Consider the following 22,326-nt stretch of genomic DNA (forward strand, 5'->3'; position numbering starts at 1 on the left):
CATATTATAAATTCTTTTAGAATTGAAGTCATGAGCACTTTCAATCATTAGTGTCTGGCACACAGTATTCATAAACATTAGGCAAGCAGGTGACCAAATTTTAAAGAAAAACCTCAAAGACTTAGAACTTAATTATTTACTAACCTTTTATTAATTATGAATATATTCTATTAAACTTTAAAGTGATAAATACATGCTCTCTCCACATTCTAATATATTCTTTCAGGTAAAAAAGAAAAAAAAGTCAAGAATGCAAACTTAAACTAGTATTATTTAAAAAACCTTACCTGACAAATTTTTTCCCAAATCTCATCGCAGCCAGCTTTTTCCTGAAAACTTAGAGCCAGATCATAGTTCTCAGCTTCCGACCAAACAATTAACGTATCCTGTTTAAAAATAAAGATTTTTACATCATCACACTAGAAAAGCTAAAAAAGAAGTAACTACGAAGTAGACATCAAGAGAACAGGAAAAAGCATAGTGATGACAAATGCCCTCTGATGAGTGTAATTAAAGTACACTCAATTGACATAACGTAACTGTATTTTGCTAGCCTTTGAAACTTAGTAATATACTGGCAATGGAACAGTTTGGGTATTAAAATGACATTGAGCTATTTTCTGAAACAAAAAGTATTATTACTTATTAAATATTAAAATATATACTTTTATTTATGTGTTTTTAATATAAATTTATTTAATATAAAATATTAAAACATAGAACTTAGCAGGCTCTAGCTCAGGTTACCAAGATAATGTCGAGTGGAAAATTTAGCCACTCTTGGCCAAGCTGTAATGTAGACATTTGAATCCTCTACTGCCTCTCTCCTCTGAATCTGGAAAAGCCTTCAAGATATGAAAGAATTCAAAACAATGATGCAATGAATATACTCTAGCTCTAAGTATTACCAACACTTCAGCAGCTTAGTTTGTAAAGAAATTAAGAACCCCAGGGTTTAGGTGTTTTTCTACTAATGTCCTTAATTGTATCACTAACAAAAAGTCAGTTAAGCTTTTAGGAAAAAGTTGTCAACCCCTTTATTAAAAACCAAAGTTTGGGTTTAAATTAAAACACAGACACATCTAAACGCAAAAAATCATTATGCAACACTCAATGAAATGGACAGTTTTTTTAAGGATATGTAACAACGAAAGTTTAGTATGATTAAAACTTTGACTTTCAGAAAATACACATTAAGAAAAAAAAAAAAGAAAATATATGGGGCTGCCTGGGTGGCTCAGTGGGTTAAGCCTCTGCCTTCAGCTCAGGTCATGATCTCAGGGTCCTGGGATGGAGTCCCACATCGGGCTCTCTGCTAGGCAGGGAGCCTGCTTCCTCCTCCTCCGCCCCCACCCCCCCCTTGCCTCTCTGCCTACTTGTGATCTCTCTTTGTCAAATAAATAAAATCCTAAAAAATAAAAAAAAAAAAAAAAAAGAAAATATACATGTTTACATCCTAATTACCAAGTATATAATCTACAAAAATACCTTATAACTAATAATTGTTCATCTAATACTTCTAAATATTGTGACTTGATATTAAAATATGTAATACTAAAAGGAGTCTCAGATAAACAACGTCTTCAAAATCAAAGCACTTTAAAACTCTGATAGCTTTAATCTGTAAAGGAAAAATATCCTTCGATTAATCCAGGTCTCAGATTAATACTTATTTGCTGTGTAATCAGGTAAGAAAAACAGCTGGAAAACTGTGTTCTCTCTTCTGCCTGGCTGTGCTCCTTGGAAGGAAAATTTGCTAACCACATATTCTAAAATTTTATCAGGTAACTCCTTCCATTTAAAAACTTTCCGTGGGGCACCTGGGGGGCTCAGTTGGTTGGGCATCTGCCTTCGGCTTGTGTTGTGATCTTGGGGTCCTGGGATCAAGCCCCACATCAGGCTCCCAAGTCAGCAGGGAGCCTGCTTCTCCCTCTACATCTCCCCTCTGCTTGCACTCTCTCTCTCAAATGAATAAATAAAAATATTTTAAAAAATTCTACATTTTCTAGCTGTGTAACAAAGAAAAATGTATTTCACCTTCAAAAATAAAACAAAAACTTTCTGTGGCTCCTGCCATATACAGAAGAGGTTCTGAAACATTAAAAAAAAAAAAACCCAGCAGAACTCTTTTTACAAGTAAACTTTTACTAAGAATCTTCAAGTAACAAGGGGTGCCTGGGTGGCTCAGTGGGTTAAAGCCTCTGCCTTCAGTTCAGGTCATGATCCCAGGGTCCAGGGATGGAGTCTGCTTCCTCTTCTCTCTCTGCCTACTTGTGATCACTGTCTGTCAGATAAATAAATAAAATCTTAAAAAAAAAAAAAAGAAAAAAAAAAAAAGAATCTTCAAGTAATAAAGAAGATATAAAGACAAAGCTCCTCTGGTTAAAGGTCTAGGAAACACACTCAGGCTCATGTACTTTACTCAACCCGAGTCAACTTCTTAGAGCTCTCCTTCAAACAGCTTCATCAAACAGCAATCTCCAGTACTCTATTTGTATGTCTTGAACTATTTATACATTACACTCAGGAATATTAGTACAGCAATACTCTATAAAACATACACTAAAATAGAAATAAAAGCCTTTATATAAAGATAAAATAAGCATCATTTAAAAACGTTTGAACTGTTTGGGCTCCATACCATTATTAGTCAGCATTTTAAGACCCAATATACACTTAGGGCACAGTATATACACACAAATGACAGTAGATACAAATCTGTATTTAATTCTAATAATTCTAATAATTTAATTCTAATAATTCTGAATTTGGGGGGAAGAGCAACTTCTTGTGAGATCTATTTTTTTTTTTTAAAGAGTTATTTGAGAGAGAGCACACAATCAGGGAACAGAGGCAGAGGGAACCCAACATGGGGCTCCATCCCAGGACCCTGAAATCATGACTCAAACTGAAGGCATCTACACCCAACTGAGCCACACAGGCAGCTTTGAGAGATTTTACCATTGTTTTTGAGTTATTACTTGCTGACAGATTAACAAGGAGTATAGATGTCAGTTTTACCGTTATCATGTTCATTTCTACTTACATTATTGCTTTCAGGCCTTTTTAAGGCATATGTTCATTTTATTAGGGTTACAGGTCAGCTTAAATTGGAAAATATCTGTAAGTAGTTATCTACACATGCAGGCTACTGTAATTCACAGTAGTTAGGGAACATTTTTTATGGAAGTGTTACTTTTAGAATACCATGTCTATTTTTTTTTTTTAAACTTCTGACCATTTGCTTATTAAGTATTAGCAAAAGTAAATTTCTTCTTTTGATTAAAATATTTAAGCAGGCTTCTTCTCAAATCTCAAAGCTTTATATATAATGTGCATTCCATCTTAGAGATCACTAGTACAACAGGATGAAATCCAGAATACTTTATCCAAGCACCCAGGGCCCTTTCCAATCTTCTGAGCAGAAGTCCCAGTAAGCTATCAAGTCTGACTTAAGGTAATTAAGTCCCCTTCTTCAAAATTTTCTTGTTTGTTTCTTCTTAATGTAAAGTCTTCTCCCTAAGCCAGTCAAAACCCCAGAAACTAAATGGGATTTATATTCAGAATCCTTTTTCAATATAAAGAGGACTGACCTTGGGTGATGGTTTCATATACAAATTCCTATGCTCCCTTGGAGTGAAGCCCCAAATTCTTATTTTTAACAAGGGTCTCTGATAATTCTTTTGGTAAGTCAAATTTGAAAACATTACCTAAGTTTATCTCTGGCTGGTTACAGAGGATAGGGAACTGTGCCATCAGAGCAGGCACTTTCCAGCTCTATAAAATCTACTGAAAATGGGTTACAAATCCCATCCTTTCCTCTTCCCCTCCCTGGAAACCTACTATTTCAATTAAAAACAAAACAAAACAAAACAAAACAAAACAAAACAAAACAAAACAAAAACAAAACAAAAAACCCTAAGAAGTACTTCTAATAACTGCTTATCACAAAGATCACAGTAAAAGCTCCTAGGTAAGAGAGCACAAAGGTGGCATAAGAACATTTAAAACAAAACAAAAAGTGTCAAAAGGCAGGGTTTCTTACATATCCCAAAGTCAAGCTCAGTTTTAGAGGTAATGTCTGTTTCCAAATGCTGTGCCCTTTGTATTATATTTTTTGCTCATTTGTGTGTGACACACAAATCTTTGTGACATTATTAAAGCCTGTTTAATCTAAGAGAAGCTTAAGAGTTTTTCTCTACCAACTAAACATTTAACCACCACTATATCCCCATGGAAATCAGATTTAAAATGAGCCTGCAGGGAGAATAGAAAAAGTCAGTTTTATTTGGTCCGGTCCCTTAAAAAAGTAAGAAAGGTGATTAAGTCTAACACCAGGATGGAAGTTAAGACATGAGCTGGAGAGGCTTGATAATTTAGCTTTTACTGAATCAGATTTTTACAATGTAGTTTTATTATAAAAATGGTCACTTCTGATCTTAAATATTAAAAATACATTCTTGAGGTGAAACTGTTTAAATCAAAGGTTCTTAATTCAAGGTCTAAATCATACCATAGAATTGTATTTAAAACTGGGTGCTTTTAACATCTTTTCTATGGAAAGGGTCTCTAGGTTTTACATTATACTCACAAAGCCACCTGTGACACATATACAATAGTCTAACAGACCAATGGATTATCAGTGTCAGTTTACCTCTCTAGTGCATTAACATGAATGAAATCCACTCATGAAATATTTGAGATCCTACTGCCTGTCAGACCCTATCTTTGCCCCAACGACTCTGATGAAATTCAATACAGACAGAGCTGAAGTTTTTCAAAAGGATCGCTTATTTTTTTAAAAGGGAGAACAGAAATAGTCAGATTTGTAGACTTCGATTTGCAGATTCAAAATCAATTTAGAAGTCTGAAAATAAGTGTGATTAACCAGACATATGATGCAACATCTAGTTCTCTAGTAGCTTCTAATGGGTATTTGACCTCAACTTATTCTGAGATGGATTTTTAAAATATAGTATGGTATAAGATACAGTCTAAGACAGACATGATGCTATTGCTAAAAACAATACTAGTATCTTCCTAAAATCCAAATATATTTGGATATAATGGGAATAACCCCAGACTTGCATTAGGACCTGAGCACCACTCAGTTTCACTGTCCACTATTTCCATGACTCAACACAGTATTTAACCTCTTTGATTTTTCTTTCTTCATTGGAAAAGAGGAGTACGACTGATGAGATTATTATGACTACAGTTCTCTTATTGAGCTTATTTGTCACATACCATGCTAAAGCATTTTCATACATTAATTCACAACTATTACATGACGTAGGTAGTATCTTCATTTAAAAGTTAAGATTCAAAGAAAATTTGCTCAGGAAATTTGAAATAATGAAATAAAAAACTTAATTAACAGTATTCAGCTCTAAACCCATGTCCCTCCTACTATGCCCCATAAAAAATATAAACAATTCTAAAAGAACACAAAGTTCTCAATAATTTGCTTCCTAACCTCCCGCCCAGAGGAACTGTATTTATCTAGGCATCTATCTGGACTCCTATGTAAGAACCCCCTTCATCTGATTTCCAAGGATTTCTCCTTAGTCCCATTCCAAAACACCACCCAGAACATTCCTCTATCTATTACTGCCCAACCTTCCCAACCTATTAATTCACGTCCTCCACTCATGCTTGTGATCTATAGCTAGAATAGACTCTACTCATTGCAAACCCATGCTGTTATTTTAACTCAGCATTCAAAACTTTCACCTCCACCTTTATCTTGGCAAATGTTCTTCTAGCTAAAACCTAGAATAGTCTCAATCTTACCTTTGAAGGATCTGAACAGCCATTCATTGACTGCCCCTCTCCTTAACAAAATTCTGTTCTCCCTTGGTTTCAGGACAACACGCTTTCCTGATTCTCTACTCGTTCCAATTGCTTATTCTTCCTCTTGACTAGATCTTCTTCCTGATTACCAAATACCTAACCCAGCAGCATGTCCTGTCAATTCTATCTTCTATATATACACATATCTCAAATCCATCCGCCTCTTTCCATCTTCACTGACATCACCCTAACCCAGTTCAACATTATATCTTGCTTGGATTATGCTGTGATCTCTCAACTACTCTCCCAGTTATTGCCTCTCTTCAATTCCACACACTGATGTTACTAGTTTGGATCATGTCATTCTTCTACTGAAAATATTCAAAAGCTTTTCAATTTTAAAAATATAAACCACAGGTGGAGAAGGGGTGAAAAAAATAAAAATCCAAACCAAAGATAACAGAACAGTATATAGTATGCTATCATTTACGCAATGCATTTATGCATTTATGAAAATGTGTATGTGATTGTATACCTATTTGTTTACACATGCATAAAACCTCTAGGAAGAAATGCAAGAAACTGGCATACTGGTGGCCTCTAGCAAGGGAAACTATGGATGGAGTTCAGGGTGGGAGAGACTTCACCAAATACTTTCTAAATTTTTAAAGATGTGAATGTATTATCTATCCAAAATAAACAAAGAGGGATTTTTGCTTTTTTGAAATGAACAAGCCACTAGCCAAATGACCTGCCTTCTTGTCACCTTCTCAGTTTCTGGATAGAACCATCATTTCCCTGGCCCCAAGACTGAAAACACTACTAGTGACTCTTGATTCCTTCTCTGTCATATTTAATCATTCTCCAAATCTTCCAGCACTTTCTTGTTAATATATTGGAGCTCTATTTCTTCTTTACAATTCCATTTACTACACTGAACAGTGTTTCATTTTCCTGCATCTGAATTATAGTTAAAAGGTCTTGCTTCCTAAAGCTCTTATTTCCTCTCTACCCCCAATTCATTATTCATAACATTGCCACACTTGCTTCCTAAACGCAGTAACATTTTCATCATGTTAGGCCCCTACTCAAGAATCTAGAATAACTCCCTTTTGTTTAGTAAACCAAGCTCACAAATAAGAAACCTCTGCTGTCAAGAGCCTTAATAAAACTTTTGTGTCAGGTGTACTATTTCCTTCCCTATCACAATTCCTTCAACAGACACCATCAAGGAGAGTGAAATTTTTCTTAAAAATTCTAGCTCAAATTAATCTCTCCTTTTTAAAATTTTCTACTGTCCAAGTCTGTGGAATGAAACTGCTTTATATAAATTCTGTGTTGGTACATACCTGCTGTAAAATCTCAGTCAAGAAACTTGAATTTTCTGTGCCCTAACTGCCTCATCTGTTAAATGCTTTCATGGGCTTTCAGTAAGGACTGGGTTAAAACCCTTTATCAGATAGTTTATTATCGATACATTAATTGTTTCACCTGTTATATCTTATCTCCCAATAAAACCAAGATTGGGACTTCCTTGTACTTCTTTCCTAAACCCAATTAACACAAATTGTATTAAAACTGTACTAAATATGAAAGGTATACATCTCTATGACTCTGCTTTTGATTTAGTCAAGATCCATAGGATGGATTCTAAATAACTTAAAATTTTGACATGTATCAGACACTATTTTCATGTTCTACTATATCATCATTCTCTTGTTTCCAAAGTATTTAAACACTTAACAAGTTTATTGGCTCCTTTAAGTTTATCTTCTTCCCATTAACAACTTCACTATAGTCCACAGTACTGAAGCAAGAAAGTGTTGTGACTCAATGATGACCTATCGATATGGGGTCATTTGACATCCCAATTCAACTCATTCTAACTTATTTTGAGCCCATCATTCAGAATTTGGCTCATTTTAGAACTGCAATGTTAAAAAAGAATCTTAAATAGTCTGCTTTGAATTTATTCAATGTATTTTGTAGCAAAATACCAACTATGAACATTCTCATTCACTCAAGTCTTTTTAAAATTAAAACCCAGAATGATTCATATATTTCATATAATCTTTGGAAATGGTTATTTTCTGGACCAATATACTGCATAACTTAAACAATGACATTTAAAAAGTAATTCTAATGAACACAGAAAAACATCATTGTGTTTTGGAAATCCCAATTTGTATCATCTGGTAAAAAGTGCAAACTGAACAAGATTTTGGTGAAAAAAAATGAAAAAACCATATCCATAACAAAGAAACTAAGTTTAAGAGAATTCCTAAATTGCTCTTTGATTCTATTAGAAAAGTGCACTCAATTTAAATAAAAATAAAGAAAACAAAACAAGTGACCCCAATTACACATTTTTCAATCTTAAATACAAAGCTTTTCCATATTATTTTCAGTGCCACAAAGTTCTCTTATAGTTTAATGTTATTTGGTAAAGGTAATTCAGTTAGAAAAAAAATACTTAAAAATCCAATAGTATATTATTGAAATATGATTAATTACAGAAATCATTTTTCCCAATAGCATAAAGTTTTAAAAATAAGTACTTTTTTCTCCAATACTTAAGTTTTCGAGCAGAGTAATATTACACAGAAAATCATGTTCCAAAGTCCTTAATGAAACATCATGTATTTGTGGACAAATGTTGGAGGGCTATTTTATACACAAACCTCCACCACATGTGATCTGATAGTAACAACAGTTAAAGAATCTTATACACAATCTGAGAAGAACCCATATTATAATTAATTTGTAGGAAGTCACATTTAAGAAAACAGTTTCTGAGAATTTTATATTTGTGCAGATAGGGGGAAAAAAGATAACAAAACAGTTATTTCTTTCCCCACAAAAAAGGAGGCCAACAAAAAATAAAACAGAAGTAGCTACCTGGTAAAATTCCATGCAAAGACAGAGAATAACCATCTGCTTGGCTGACTTAGAAATTAAATTTACTTAAATGTGTAAGGTATAGGAAACATTTTTCAGGTGTTTAATACAGGACAAATGTTTAATTTGATTCTCCATCAAAGACATGCAGTACTTTCTAAGCAGAAGGAAAAAAATTATTAATTGAAAATTGAAATATTTCAAAGACATGATTAAGAATGTATTGCATACACAAAAAAATTGTTTAACAGTTAGACCTTTACTAATAACGAGCTGTGCAACAGACATGATTTCATTCTTCCAACTGTGAAGTATTTCTGGGCATCCAAATTTTCATTGAACTTGAAGTACGTATTGATGACGTAAACATAATACTAAAATAATTTATCTTTTCCTTCAAAGATCTGTCATACTCACTTTACACACCACACACACACACACACACAAACACACAGAGGAAATAATCCCAATGTCTAACAATAGGTGTATATCATAAAAGAAGAATGCTATACAGTTTTAAAAAAACCTAAATCTACATTGTTAACATCAACAAATCTTCCAATTAACTGCTGAGTGTAAAATCAGAGTACATGTAAGAGCATGAGATCAACTGTGTAAAATTTAAAAACACACAAACACTACATATCATTTATGGATACATACATATGCAGATAAGGTATATAAGCATATACAGAAATAATACAGCAACTTCAGAATAGTGGTTACCTATAAAGGATGGAGAATGGATAGAATGAGATGGGCACAAAGGGGGCTTTAACTCTATCCACAGTGTTCAACATTACAAAAATTAGAAACAAACAAGGTATAATGTTAACATTGTTAAATTTGGTGGTGTTACACAGACACACATTTTCTATACTTATCAATTTTAAAATCTTCCATGATAAAAATGAAAACATTCACAGAAGATAGGTCGAATCACTGTTGCCATTTCCAGATTAAGTAACTGGGCACACTAAAACACAACACAGGTTTTCTTTTCCCAAATAAGACAATAAATATTAACAGAAAATATTACATGATTGGCAATGTACACTTTTTATAAAGTATCCACTGATTATATTAAAAATACACAATTAAAGAACAGGATTTACGTGCTTCTATTTCAAAAACTCTACCTTTGCTTGAGTCAAAGGCTTTCCTTGCTTTATAGAGTACCCCTTTTAATTTTCTTTTATGTCATTTCCTTCAATGTGACTGAGAATAAAAGGCTTAGTATACAGGGTAAAAAAGATACCTGACTCTGTAAATAAGACCAATGAATACACTGTATTCTAACATAAACCAACAGTGGCTCAATTCAAAGACAATAAATTACTGCCAGTACAAAAACTTTCACTTTCTCAGTTTGAAACTTTTGACCTACAGGGAAATACATAGAATGTGTAACTCTGTTTACCAAACATGTTTTTTCTTGTCAGGAAAGCTTTCCCATCTTTGTCAGATTAATACTTCCTTGATCACAGATGAAGTCTTTCAAATTAAAGATAAACAACTACTTGCCTGTTGTTTCTGATATGCAGTGTTTGGATTTATCTTTGATTCCAAGAGTAGTGATCCTGAAAGATAAAAAATAATATTTGTAAGTTTCAATTTGTAAAATTCTGAATAAAATATCTGAATATGAATTTAAAGAAAAAAACTTGTTCTCTTCCCCTAGCTAGACATGTGAAGTAATCAAATGTATTCTGATTCATGTTCTTCTCTTCAGATCTGTGCTTTATATAGAACACACCATCTTATCCCCCATATATAACCCTTAGAGGAAAAAAAAACCATCTAAGATCAACATTCAGACCCAAAATATAAGGAGACTAGATGTCCATTAAAGTTTTATTGAAATGAAAACTTTGAGGTCTAAATGACTACTTGAAGCCAAGCTCTTTTTAACAAAGTTATTTTATTGCATTTTCAGTTTAACAAAACAAATTACAAAGGACCACAACAGGAATCTAAGTACTTAGTACACAAATAACAGAACGGCATTTTTGCTTTACTCCTTAACAAAATGAAGGACACTTCATATAGAAATAAATGTCCATACCTATTCAAAACAAAAGGTAAAGAGCACAAAGTACAAGAATAAATCTAAGATTGTTATTTTTCTATTATCTGCACATAACTGCTCAAATCGAGGCGTTCAGATTACAGTGAGAAAGGTTTTCATTACGCTCTACATTTTATAATTAAAATACTTCACATATGACTCGTACAATAAACCAACGGATTTAAGTTTACAATCTGTACTGGTGTCCTAACTTGTTTAGGTTGTAAAGCACCCACTTTTTCATGGCAACCTCTACAAAGGCAGCCTGGGGGGATCCTAGACTACAGATATGCTTGTGCGTGCATGTATCGTGGCAACAGTCTGCAATAACTGCAGGAAAAGGTGCTTTTTGGTTTTCCCCAGCACCTGTCGACTGGGGCAAGCGGGTTTTTAAAAAATGGGCTTAAAAAAAAAGTCCACTCAGAAAGTAAAGTTTCACTAAGCTTTTTGAAATAGACATATAATGGATAAGAAAACAAAAAAATAAAGGGAGGGGAAGGGTCAGCTCCCTAGGACGAGAAGAAAACTATTCTGTCTCTCATTACTTCCTCCGTTTTCACTCAAAGGCGAAGACTGGAGAGGAAGGGGTCAAATCCTTAATAGGGACAGGAGGCGGGGGAACAGAATCAACGTTTGACTGAGGGTAAATCCGGACAAAGTAGTTTCTTTTTACCGTACAGAAGTGCAGGCACAAAACCAATGCGCCGTCCCCAGATGTGGTAGTAACCGTACCCGGCCCAGGGCCTAAACACCAGGGCTGTGCCCAAACCGGAGGCACTGATTGCCCCCTATCTTATGTTCCAATAACCTTACCGTCGGATTCAGCCCGAACCAGCAGCGACATCCCCTTGAGTTCCTCCACATAAGTGGAGGAGACATGCCCGGTGCCTCGGTCGTCCCACTGACGGTCTTCGTTGAGGGTGTAGACCTTCACTCGCCGCCGCGTATCCGACATGGTGGCTGCTGTCCCCACCGCCCCGGCCACCGCCTCCTCGCTCACCTCGTCCGCACCCCTCACTCTTGAGAGACCGTTGCGGCGCTGTCGGCAGCGGCGGCGGCGGCCACGGAGAGGCCCGAGTTCACCATGGCTCCCAAGATTCAGTCGCGGGAAGGGGCAACAAGAGTCACCAAGACCTCTCCGCCCGGAGTCCCGGTAACCTCTCACTTCACCTCCGCACACGCCCACCCTCCACTCCCTTTGCCCCCCAGAGCTCGCTCTCCCGCCGCCGCCGCCGCCGCCGCCGCCGCCGCCGCGGTAACTACTACAGATCCGCCATCTTGTAACCCGATTCTCTCTGCCTTTCTCTTCCTCCTCCAGCAGGCTCGCACGGGCTGTCCTAGCAGGGGCTACGGCGGCCGACGAGCCCAATGCGCGATGCCTCGGCTTTCCGCACGCGCTTCCCGAGCTTGCGGTGCTCCGTGTTCTCGCGAGGCGGGCGGGGTACAGGATCTAAGTGGGAGGGTCTAAGTGCGACTTCCTCTTTTCTGGGTCCCGCCTGCTGGCGCGGGATCTCGGCCGAGTGGTTGGTTCTCGCGAGTTCCTTGTCGCCTTTGGTGCTGGGAGATTCCTTTCAGAGCCAGACGCGAGAGCGGAGGCTTGGATCTTCCTTCGAGCGGTTGCTGGCTGCACCGGGTGTGTGACGAGCCGTGGGACCCAGCTCTGAGGAAAAAGTAAAGCATACCTGGGAGGTACGCATCATTGGACGGACTAACCCTGGGCGAAAAGGAAGGAAATGTGCCCGCACTCCTTAATGGAAGCTGACCCTGTCAGCCTAGGGGAGAAAAATAACTTAAATTTCTTTCTTTGAATATGTAGGAACTTTGAGCCTTGGAAGTTACGGGGACCGGAAACCCACTAAAACTCGTAGACTCTGTTGGGAGTTAAACATCTCAGGAAGCGTTCTATGGACCACCAGGCGATTATACAGTGGAACATTAGTGTGTTGACAAATTCTTATTTCCCGCCAAAGCCTATCACCATTAGGCATTTGGTAGCTGGCCATTGAAAAGCATACTTTCCACTTTGCGAAAATGCAGTGCTCTTCCCGTGTTTGTAATTTCGGAAATTAGTTTTCAGAGAAGTTTAGGGAAGTGGAGGGGACCTACTTTCCTAACACATCTAAGAGCATTCTTTTGATACCTTTGAGTTTCTCTTACGAGCGTTTTTTGCGTTATCTATCGGGAGGTGGTCTGCGCTGAATAAGCTGAGGAGGAATTCTCTGGGCATTCACGTTGTCAAACATCACATTAACTGTCAAATATTCCCCTGTGGATACCAGTCATGTGCTGGGCAGTCGTTTATTTCAGTCCTCGTTCGTTCTTCACAGAGTACTTTACGTTTTTAAAGAAATTCCTAGCTTGCTCTGTCGTCAGTTCTTTACAACCCATTAGTCTGAAAGGTGAAAACAGACACGACGCACATCTTGGGGGTTGTAGTCATTACTTATCAGGGGTTTCGTCAAAACGTGGTTTTGTTTTGACCAGATCATTTGTGTGGACACCCTTCGGCGATGCACTAAAAACGTGAGACGTCTTTCACAGAAAGACGCCTGATAAAAAAAATTCTAATTTCAAAATCTGGATACATCGCATTTTTGAAAGATCTATAAAGGACTTGAGAAAATGTGTTTGAATCAAGGAGCTATATGTAATAATAGAGCCATTAATTGCCGTGATTGATGTGCACAAATGCATTTTGAGCCCAGAGAAAATAACCTTTCTGTCTTGAGTCAGAGAAGCTTCACAGATAAAAAGTTTTGAACTAGGTATTAGAGGATCCCTAAGTGGGAGTTTGCAGTTTGGCTTGGGAAGGTGTTCAAGGCGGAGGGGACAGGGTGAACAAAGTCATAATATGTTGCTGGCCTCAAAGAACTTACAGGTTAAGTTATATGTAAGTTAAAGGAATGAAAACTATACAGAGGTCACCTTAACACTATATGTGTTGAGGTTAATGTCCCACAAATAGAACTAACTCTGGACAAAATTGTGAAACAAGAGTTATTTCCTGCAGGGGCGCCTGAGTGGCTCAGTGGGTTAAACGTCTGCCTTTGGCTCAGGTCATGATCTCAGGGTCCTGGGATCCAGTCCCGCACTGGGCTCCCTGCTTAGTGGGGAGCCTGCTTCCCCCGCTCCCCACCACCTCCCTCTCTCTCTACTTGTGATCTGTCAAATAAATAAATAAAAATCTTTAAAAAAAAAAAAGGAGTTATTTCCTGCATTTACTCAATCATTCAAATATTTGTTGAGCATAAACTATGTGTTAGGCACTGTTCTATACAGTGAATAAATAGAAAAGGTCCCTCTTCTCATGGAGCTTACATTCTAGTATGGAAAGACAATAAACAAATACATGCCAGATACTGATAAATATTAATGCCAAAATATAAGAGTAGCAAAAGTTTAGTGACCTTGGGAAAGGTAATGGTGTTATTGAGGAAGGCCTCTAAGGGAGGCAGGCAGCCTTGCATTTTCCCAAGTGAAGAAAGCATGAGAAAACAGAAAAGCAAATACAAAGTCATGAGGTTGTAGTGAGAAGGATAATAAGGAAACCAGTATTTTTAAACATGTATATAATGGAATACTATACATATTGTTCATACTGTTGTCCACAGGAACCCTAGTTTATTTAAAACCTGTCCTATTTATGTATATATGTGTCATTTCCAGTGGTTTCCAACCTAAAATAATAAATGATTTACCAGAATTATTTCAGGTGTTCTAATATACTTGATATACTTGATGTTAAGTTCCTAGAGTAGGGTTTTTCAGTATTTGCATCACTAACATTTTGGGCTGGATAATTACTTGTGAGATTATTCTATGCTAAACAGGATGTTTAGCAGCATCCCTTATTTTTACCCATCAGATGCCAGTAGTATTGCACCCTTTCTTCCAGCTGTGATGGCCCCGATTATCTACCATCATTGCCAATATCCCTGGAAGGCATGTTATATTTTTTAATTCTTGAGGGTTTAAAAATATATCCTTTTAATCTGTATAGGGTAAACTGGGTTGTCATTTCACTTAACTCATGCCCTTGAAATGTCAAACTTTCTGCTTTCACCCTTCCCATTCTGTTAGATGTTTTTATGAAAATACTTTTATGAAAGTTTTTTTGCTATATTCACTCATTTTTTTCTTAAGGTGATTAAGATACATTAAATTTTTTTCCTTAAGCAATTTAAGTAAACCATCAAAACTGATAACCTATATCCTCTTAGCCACATTCCTATTTCTTTTCCTCTTTACAGCCAAACTGTTTAAGGGTTAAAGTTGTTTATACTCCCTTCATTTTTTCACCTCCCACTTATTCTTCAATTGAACCCATTCTGGTTTCCATCACACTGCCCACCCTAACACCTTGCTCTCATCGTGAAGCTCTTTATAAACTAACTTAAGATATCTATGTTAATAATGCCACTGAACATTTTTCAACCTGTTTTACTTGATCTAAGTTAATATTGACACTTTTTTTGTCTGAACTTTGTTCCTTCAGTCATATCATGGAGATTCTTGCTTTATCCTTCAGATGTTGCCACAGTTATCACTTTCATCAAGGACCCTTTTGACTTCCCTATCTAGACTATATCTTTTGGAATATCACAAGTACCAAAAATCCCATTTCAAAGTGGTTTAAATGATAAGAGAATTTATTGGCTCATAAGAAGGAAAGAGGAACCTCAGGTAGATTTGATTGGCCCAACAGTATCAGCGAGAACTTGATTTCCTTATGCCTCTCAATTCTATATTCTGTTCTGTCAGATTCATACTCAGGCTAACTCCTTTTGTATCTTAAGATAGTGGCCAAGAGCCCCCAAGTTTCCACAGTTCTTCACAGCAAAAGGAGTTTCTTCAGGTATTCCCAGTTGCATTGTGATTAGACTAATATAGGTCACATGCCTACCCTTGAACCCAGAGATCTGAGGTCCAGGGAATTTCAAGCACTGATTGGCTGAGTCAAATCAACCTGTCTTTGGAGCCTGGGGTTTTAATCCCACTCAAATCCTATGGATATTACACCATGCGATATGGTAAATCAGAGATAGGAAGACAACCAGAATATCAATTTTATCTTCAGGTTACACATAGCACCATGCATCCTTCAGTTGTAAAATTTGTCATACTTGTAGCTTTACATTTATTTGTATGATTTCTGATTAATAATTGTCTCCACATCTAGATGACAAATTTCTGTGAGTTCAGGGAACTATGTTTCTTTTCACCATTTTATCTCTAGTACCTAGCAGAGGACGTGGAACATAGCAAGTACTCAATAACTGTTGAAAGTTGGAAGTTTATTACTCAATTTGACATTCTCCCTAGCAGGTAATTTAGTAACTACCCTGTCAAATCAACTGAAATGAAATTACATCTTTGAAAGCTCCACATTGGTATCTCTAGCTTCTAACTAGTCAATTCTTTTTTTTTTTTTTAAAGATTTTATTTATTTATTTGACAGAGAGAGATCACAAGTAGACAGAGAGGCAGGCAGAGAGAGAGAGAGAGAGAGAGGGAAGCAGGCTCCCTGCTGAGCAGAGAGCCCGATGCGGGACTCGATCCCAGGACTCTGAGATCATGACCTGAGCCGAAGGCAGCAGCTCAACCCACTGAGCCACCCAGGCGCCCCTAACTAGTCAATTCTTGACACACTACTGAATGATAGTCCTGAAACAAATTTGGTCATATTATATTGTTTTTGCATCTTTCAACGGTTTTTGATTTCTTGTAGGATAAAGTTCTTCAGAATGGCATACAAAGCTCTTCATGGTTTCGCCCTTGCCAAACCCTGGCTGGCTTTCTGCTCTCAAGAGCAACGCTATGGACTGTTGGGGTGGTTTTCCCTGGGGGTGATTTTCTTTTTCAATCACAGCCCCTCCCATTCGCCTTACCAAATGTTTTTGGAAGTCTTTTCTCTGGGTGAGTGTAGTTTCTCCAGGTATTCCCTCATACCCTGATGGAGAAAAGACAGAGGAAGGAGGCAAGAGGTCCTTCATGTTTGGTATTTAAGCTTTCACTTAATCACTCCTTTTAACTCTGCTGTCACAATCTCCTACTACTGTGACTAATATCTTCAAATCAAAAGTCTCTCCTATTTCATAAAATAAATCTCAGTCTCCTGAGTTGGCGATGGGGGTAGCAGTGTTCAGAGGGCTTGTATGGGTATGTGTGTGGAGGGAGATGGTAGTCCTTTGGTTATGTGGGATTGGGAAGGGGTCCAGTTGTGTAGCCCCTCTCTACATAGACTTTGACCCTGTCCTCAGATTCTGAACCCTGGTCCTTTCTGATTTGTTGTAGAGATAATTTGTTCTCTTCTCTGCTCACCTCTGTGGCCATTTAGATTGTAATTTCCTCTGTTCTAAGGTCTGCTATACTGCTCTACCATCTGCTTGTCATGCAAATGACATTTGTTAAAATCTTTTGTCTGCTCTTGTCTCTTTTATTATGTTTGCCCTTTGGACTCTATACTTAAAAAAAATTATATTTAACTGTGTGATTAATTTTGCATTTTTGACAAAGGTATGATTGTTTTTTTGTTCATGTTTTTATGTTTTTTTTAATGTTCTGTATTTCCCTTGGATTTTTTTTTTGTTGTTGTTATATGTGAAGTAGGATGCCAAAAGTGTTTCCTCCAAATGAAGAACCGCTTGTCAATATCATTTACAGATTAAATAATTTGAAATGCTAATCACATTCTTTATTAAATCTACAGACACTTATACATACATGTATGTGGATTTGAGTCTGAACTCACTACTCTGTTTTCATTGTTTTAGTTGGTCAACTGTAGTTGACAGTTTTAATTGCTATAGTTGTATATTTGTTTTGGTATTTGGTTGATGCAATGGCTGTATCAGTGCACCATTTAGATCTCCTTCAAGAGAACCTACTCTGGGGAACATACTGGACTGATAGCCAGCTGCCACCCCTTTGGATCCACCATTGCATTTGAGCTGAGGCCATAAAGACCTTTGGCTGCTTCCAGCCATTAACTGAGCATAGCACAGGTACTATACTTGTCTTTTTTACTATCTAGTGCAGAACTCCTTCAATGGGCAACTTTGCCTTGGGGAACTTCTTAGCAGTTTGGATGAGACTTTCTCGGAAATACACTGTAGTGAGAAGCTCTTTCCACCCAGTATTTCCTTACCTTCCCTCTTTTACAGAGTTCAAACTTGTACTATAGTCTACAGGCTGTCCCTTTGAATTCCTTAGCCTATTTTATCATTCACAGACATTTTCTCTAGTCAGCATCTTACATGTGTAATCCCTTCTTAGCATCTGTATTTTTGAGAGCCAGAACTGACATAGGTGGTACAGGGAGTAGTGTAAGAAATCAGGCAGTAAGATGGGGTTTGTGGAATGGTGTACTCAGTCCTTGGCATGAGGTGGTCATTTGACTACTGATTGACCAATAGTGACCTAGGAAAACATCCCATAAGAGGGGAATGTTGTGGTCTATACAATGATTCAAGCATTTAAAAAATATGGGGAAAACAATGCCTACAAGGATAGCAGAACTGGCCAATTAAGTTGTACTACTGCCTTGCAGAGGGATAGTGGGCTTCAAAAAAAAGGCCTTTATTTCCTGCAATGAAAGAACAGACATAGGATTTGACAGTTACAGAGCTCTAAAGATATCTGAATGTTGAGCTATGCAGTTAGGGTCCTGGTTGGGTAATCCTAAAGCTTGAAATATGGTAAGGGGGTACCTGTGAAGATGCTGGTTGTGCAGATACCCCTAAACCCTCAGGGATTGCAGAAGTGGCTTATACTTCCTATAAGAGGTAACAATTCCCTCCCCTTGCAAAAAGACCTATTGAGTAGTTGCTCTCATTTCTTATCCTAGCTGAGAGGTTGTGGTAGCTGGGTTAAATCTCAGCATAATCTGCCTAGGGATTGCTGGGCCTAGGGAAGAAAGAGATTACACACTGAAGGAATTGAAAAAATAATCTGGCATTGTATTACTAAGGAGCCAGAGAAGTACACTTGGGATTGGACTTTGAGGTTCCTTGAGCAAGGGCCTTAGAAACTCAAGATTTCATTGATCTGGGATACCTTTGGAACAAAAGATTTAACCCAAGGGGATGGGGCAGACTTACTGCTAAGATAGCTCTTGGAAGCCTGGAAAAGTGAGAGTGGAAATGAGCTTACATCATGGCAGCTTTTGACTCCTGGAGAAGATACCTATTTATTTTGGCATACCCCATATAGTTATTGCACACTTATTAGCTCTAATTGTTTTGTACTAACTGAAAGTGTTTTTAAGAAAATCACCTGCAAGGGGTGTCTGGGTGGTTCGGTTAAAGCCTCTGCCTTCAGCTCAGGTCATGATCCCAGGGTCCTGGGATCAAGGCATCAGGTTCTCTGCTCTGTGGGGAGCCTGCCCCTGCCCCCCCACCTGCCTCTCTGCCTACTTGTGATCTCTGTCTGTCAAATAAATAAATAAAATCTTTAAAAAAAAAGAAAAAAGAAAAAAGAAAATCACCTGCATATGTTTTTGTTCTTCTCCTCAACCTCTTTTTAAAATTTTTAATTTTTTTTTAAAGATTTTATTTATTTGACAGAGAGATCACAAATAGGCAGAGACAGGCAGAGGGGGATGGAGGTAGCAGGCTCCCTGCCGAGCAGAGAGCCCCATGCAGGCTCAATCCCAGGACCCTGAGATCATGATGTGAACTGAACCAGTGGCTTAACCCACTGAGCCACCCAGGTGCCCCTACGCAACCTCTTTTAATCTTATCTTGTTGGTTAGAACCTGAGAAAACTGATGAGAGTAATAGTGGTGATTCTTGTTTTGTTCCTGACTTTAATGGCAATGTTACCAGTGTTTTATACAAGTTCTTAATTTCTGATAGATCCCACTTAGTGAGTTAAGGACATTTCTAATATTTTGAAAATTCTTGGAAATTTTATAATTCCCTCTTCTGTATCTGGTGATCAAACAGTTTTCCTCTTGTAAAATACTTATAATGAATTATATTCTTATTCTTACCATTCTTGCATTTCCATAGATCTACTTACTTGGTCCTAATAGCTTTTGTCAATATTTTATTAAGACAGTTTATCAGGAGGACATTCAAGATGGTAACATATAAGGGATCCTAAACTCAACCTCCTCCCATGAATACAACTACAGCTATGTATGAAACAGTTCTCTATGAAAAGGACCCAAAAGCTAGCCGAATAGCACCTCTACAACAAAGGACAAAAGGGCCACATTGAGATGGGTAGGAGAGGCGATACATGGTCTTTCAAAAAATCCCACCTAAGCATAAAGACCAACATCTGGGAGGGATGTCATAACACAGGGCTTGTCCCCCCCGAGAAGTGAGGGGTTTGTGCTCCATAGCAGGTACCTCGGCCCTTTGGGACTACATCAGAGAGATGAGCACCTGGCCTTGAAAACCAATAGGGCTTAACAAATATAGGGCTTTAGGGAATGGAAAATCCACTATTAAAGGACTCATACACAGACCCACTCATCCCAGGACCCAGCACAAAAGTAAGTCTCAAAGACACCTAGACCATATGCTGAGGAAATGCATTTGCTAATCTTATAGCATCTGCCAGAGACAGGAACCCCTTGGGACTCTCTGGGGACAGAGATGCTGGCAATCACCATTTCTGTACACTCCCCACCCCCACCCAGCCTGCTAGCTCAGGAAGAAGTGTCCTGCCCCCACCACAGCCCAGGTCTACCCTCCTCCTGCTGAGTGCCCTGCCCCCATGGTCTACCCTGCCAGCCAGTGGGCATGTGCAGTCTACACAAGGGACACCGTTTGAGCACCTGGCGCTGGTGGCCAGCAGGGATTGTTTTGGACTCCCTGGGCCTAAAATATTCAGTTCTTCACAGGTTATCACCCCCAAGGGCACCGCACAACCAGCTGACTAAAACATACCCCTAGAGTTCATTTGAAAAAGGTGTTCTTCTCCTTGAGTTTCAACCTGAGGGGCAGGCAGGATTCAGGTTTGCTATATATTCATAGGCTACATGGGTGCCCCCAGATAAGATGGGCAGGGAGATAACCATATTAGTGCTCTCCCGTGGCCATATAACAGTTCACGGATGCCTCCCAGAAAGGAGCTTATATATGCCTAAAGCAAGAGTTTTCCAGCTGTCACCCTGGGGATTAACTCCAGATTTCCTGGTCTCAAAGTCAGCAGGGTTTATGATTCTGTAATCTTAAGACTATATATTTACATACTTTGAAAGCTGCTGCCTGTGGATCTGGCTTACTCTATTCCTAAAAGAACTAGAAAAAGAAGAAATGAAGCCCAAAGTTAGTAGAAGGGGGAAAATAATAAAGATCAGAGTGGAAATAAATAGAGACTAGAAAGATAACAGTAAGGGTCAGTGAAATGAAGAGTTGGTTTTTTTGAAAAGATAAGCAAACTGATGAATCTTTAGGTAGGCTCACTGATTTAAAAAGACAGGGCTCAAAAAAAAAAAAAAAGACAGGGCTCAAATAAATAAAATAAAAAATGAAAGAGAAGTTATAACTGATACTGTGGAAACACAAAACATCCTAACAGACCACTGCTAACAATTATATGCCAACAAACTGGACAATCTGGAAGAAATGGAAAAATTCCTAGAAACGTATGATTTTCCAAGACTGACTCTTGAGGAAATAGAAAATGTGAATAAGCCAGTTGCTAGCAAGGAGATTGAATGAGTAGCCAGAAATCTCCCAACAAACAAGTCCAGGACCGGATGGCTTCACTGGTAAATTTTACCAAACATTTGAAGATGTAATACCTATCCTTCTCAGACAAGGATACCACGGAGAAGAATCCAGGCCAATAACCCTGATGAACATAGATGCAAGAGTCTTCAACAAAATATTAGGAAATCAAATTCAACAGTACATTAAAAGGATCATATACCATGATTAAGGTTGACTTATCTCAGGGATGTAAGTATGGTCAACATCCAGAAATCAATCAGTATGTTAACATTCGCAGGTAAGAATATGCTGTTGTATGTAAAATAGAAATGAGAGGTCAAGAGACTCCAAAGCAAAGGGTAGAGCAAGAACGCCTTTGTTCATAATGATGTACTGTCATGGCGCCACTCAGCCACAGGGAGTGTGACTTGGCTTCTGTGAAATAAATTCACGGCCCTGTGATCATTCCTACCATCTCCCACCCCTCCCCCACCAATTGCTTTAGCTTATGTTGGTACCCTTCTCTTGACATGTTTTCTTTAATAAAATTTGCTAAAATTTTACCCACCCAGTTTTTTCTTTAAAAAAACTACTACCACCTGACATGTTATATACTTTACTATTAGTTTCCATCCACTAGAATGTGAACATTGGAGCTCGATCTGTTTTGTTTACCAATGCATTCCTTGCACACATTATAGTGTATGGAACATAATAAGTACTGAATTAATGAATAGTAAGCTTGGCAGAACTGAACTAAGAAAGATACTGATATTTACACTACTACATCTTTGATCTATCCTGTAAGAGATGAAAAAATTATTGCATAAAAACTGTAATTCATGGGCAGGGGAGTGTCAATAATAAAGAATATGAAGGAAAAAGTTTTATAAGTACCCA

The 22,326-nt window shown here is 37.8% G+C and overlaps 1 protein-coding gene across 4 annotated transcripts in view; it reads right to left on the bottom strand.

The window, feature by feature from the left end:
* The window catches only part of LOC111147937 (protein phosphatase 4 regulatory subunit 3B), a 68,272-nt gene extending 56,223 nt beyond the window's left edge, over positions 1 to 12,049 (bottom strand). For 2 of the 4 annotated variants that reach the window (XM_022504193.1, XM_022504195.1), the window contains exons 1-3: positions 11,573 to 11,799; positions 10,216 to 10,271; positions 288 to 386 (exon numbers count right to left, since the gene is read on the bottom strand). In XM_022504193.1, the coding sequence (XP_022359901.1) occupies positions 288 to 386; positions 10,216 to 10,271; positions 11,573 to 11,714 (297 nt within the window). In that variant the 5' untranslated portion in view covers positions 11,715 to 11,799. Of the gene's footprint in view, positions 1 to 287; positions 387 to 10,215; positions 10,272 to 11,572 lie in introns of all 4 variants that reach the window. The other 2 variants (XM_022504192.1, XM_022504194.1) reach the window with 2 other exon arrangements.
* Positions 12,050 to 22,326: the final 10,277 nt, after the last annotated feature.

This window comes from Enhydra lutris, unplaced genomic scaffold (genome assembly GCF_002288905.1).
Source record: "Enhydra lutris kenyoni isolate GAN:26980312 unplaced genomic scaffold, ASM228890v2 scaffoldscaffold18, whole genome shotgun sequence".
NCBI lineage: Eukaryota > Metazoa > Chordata > Mammalia > Carnivora > Mustelidae > Enhydra > Enhydra lutris.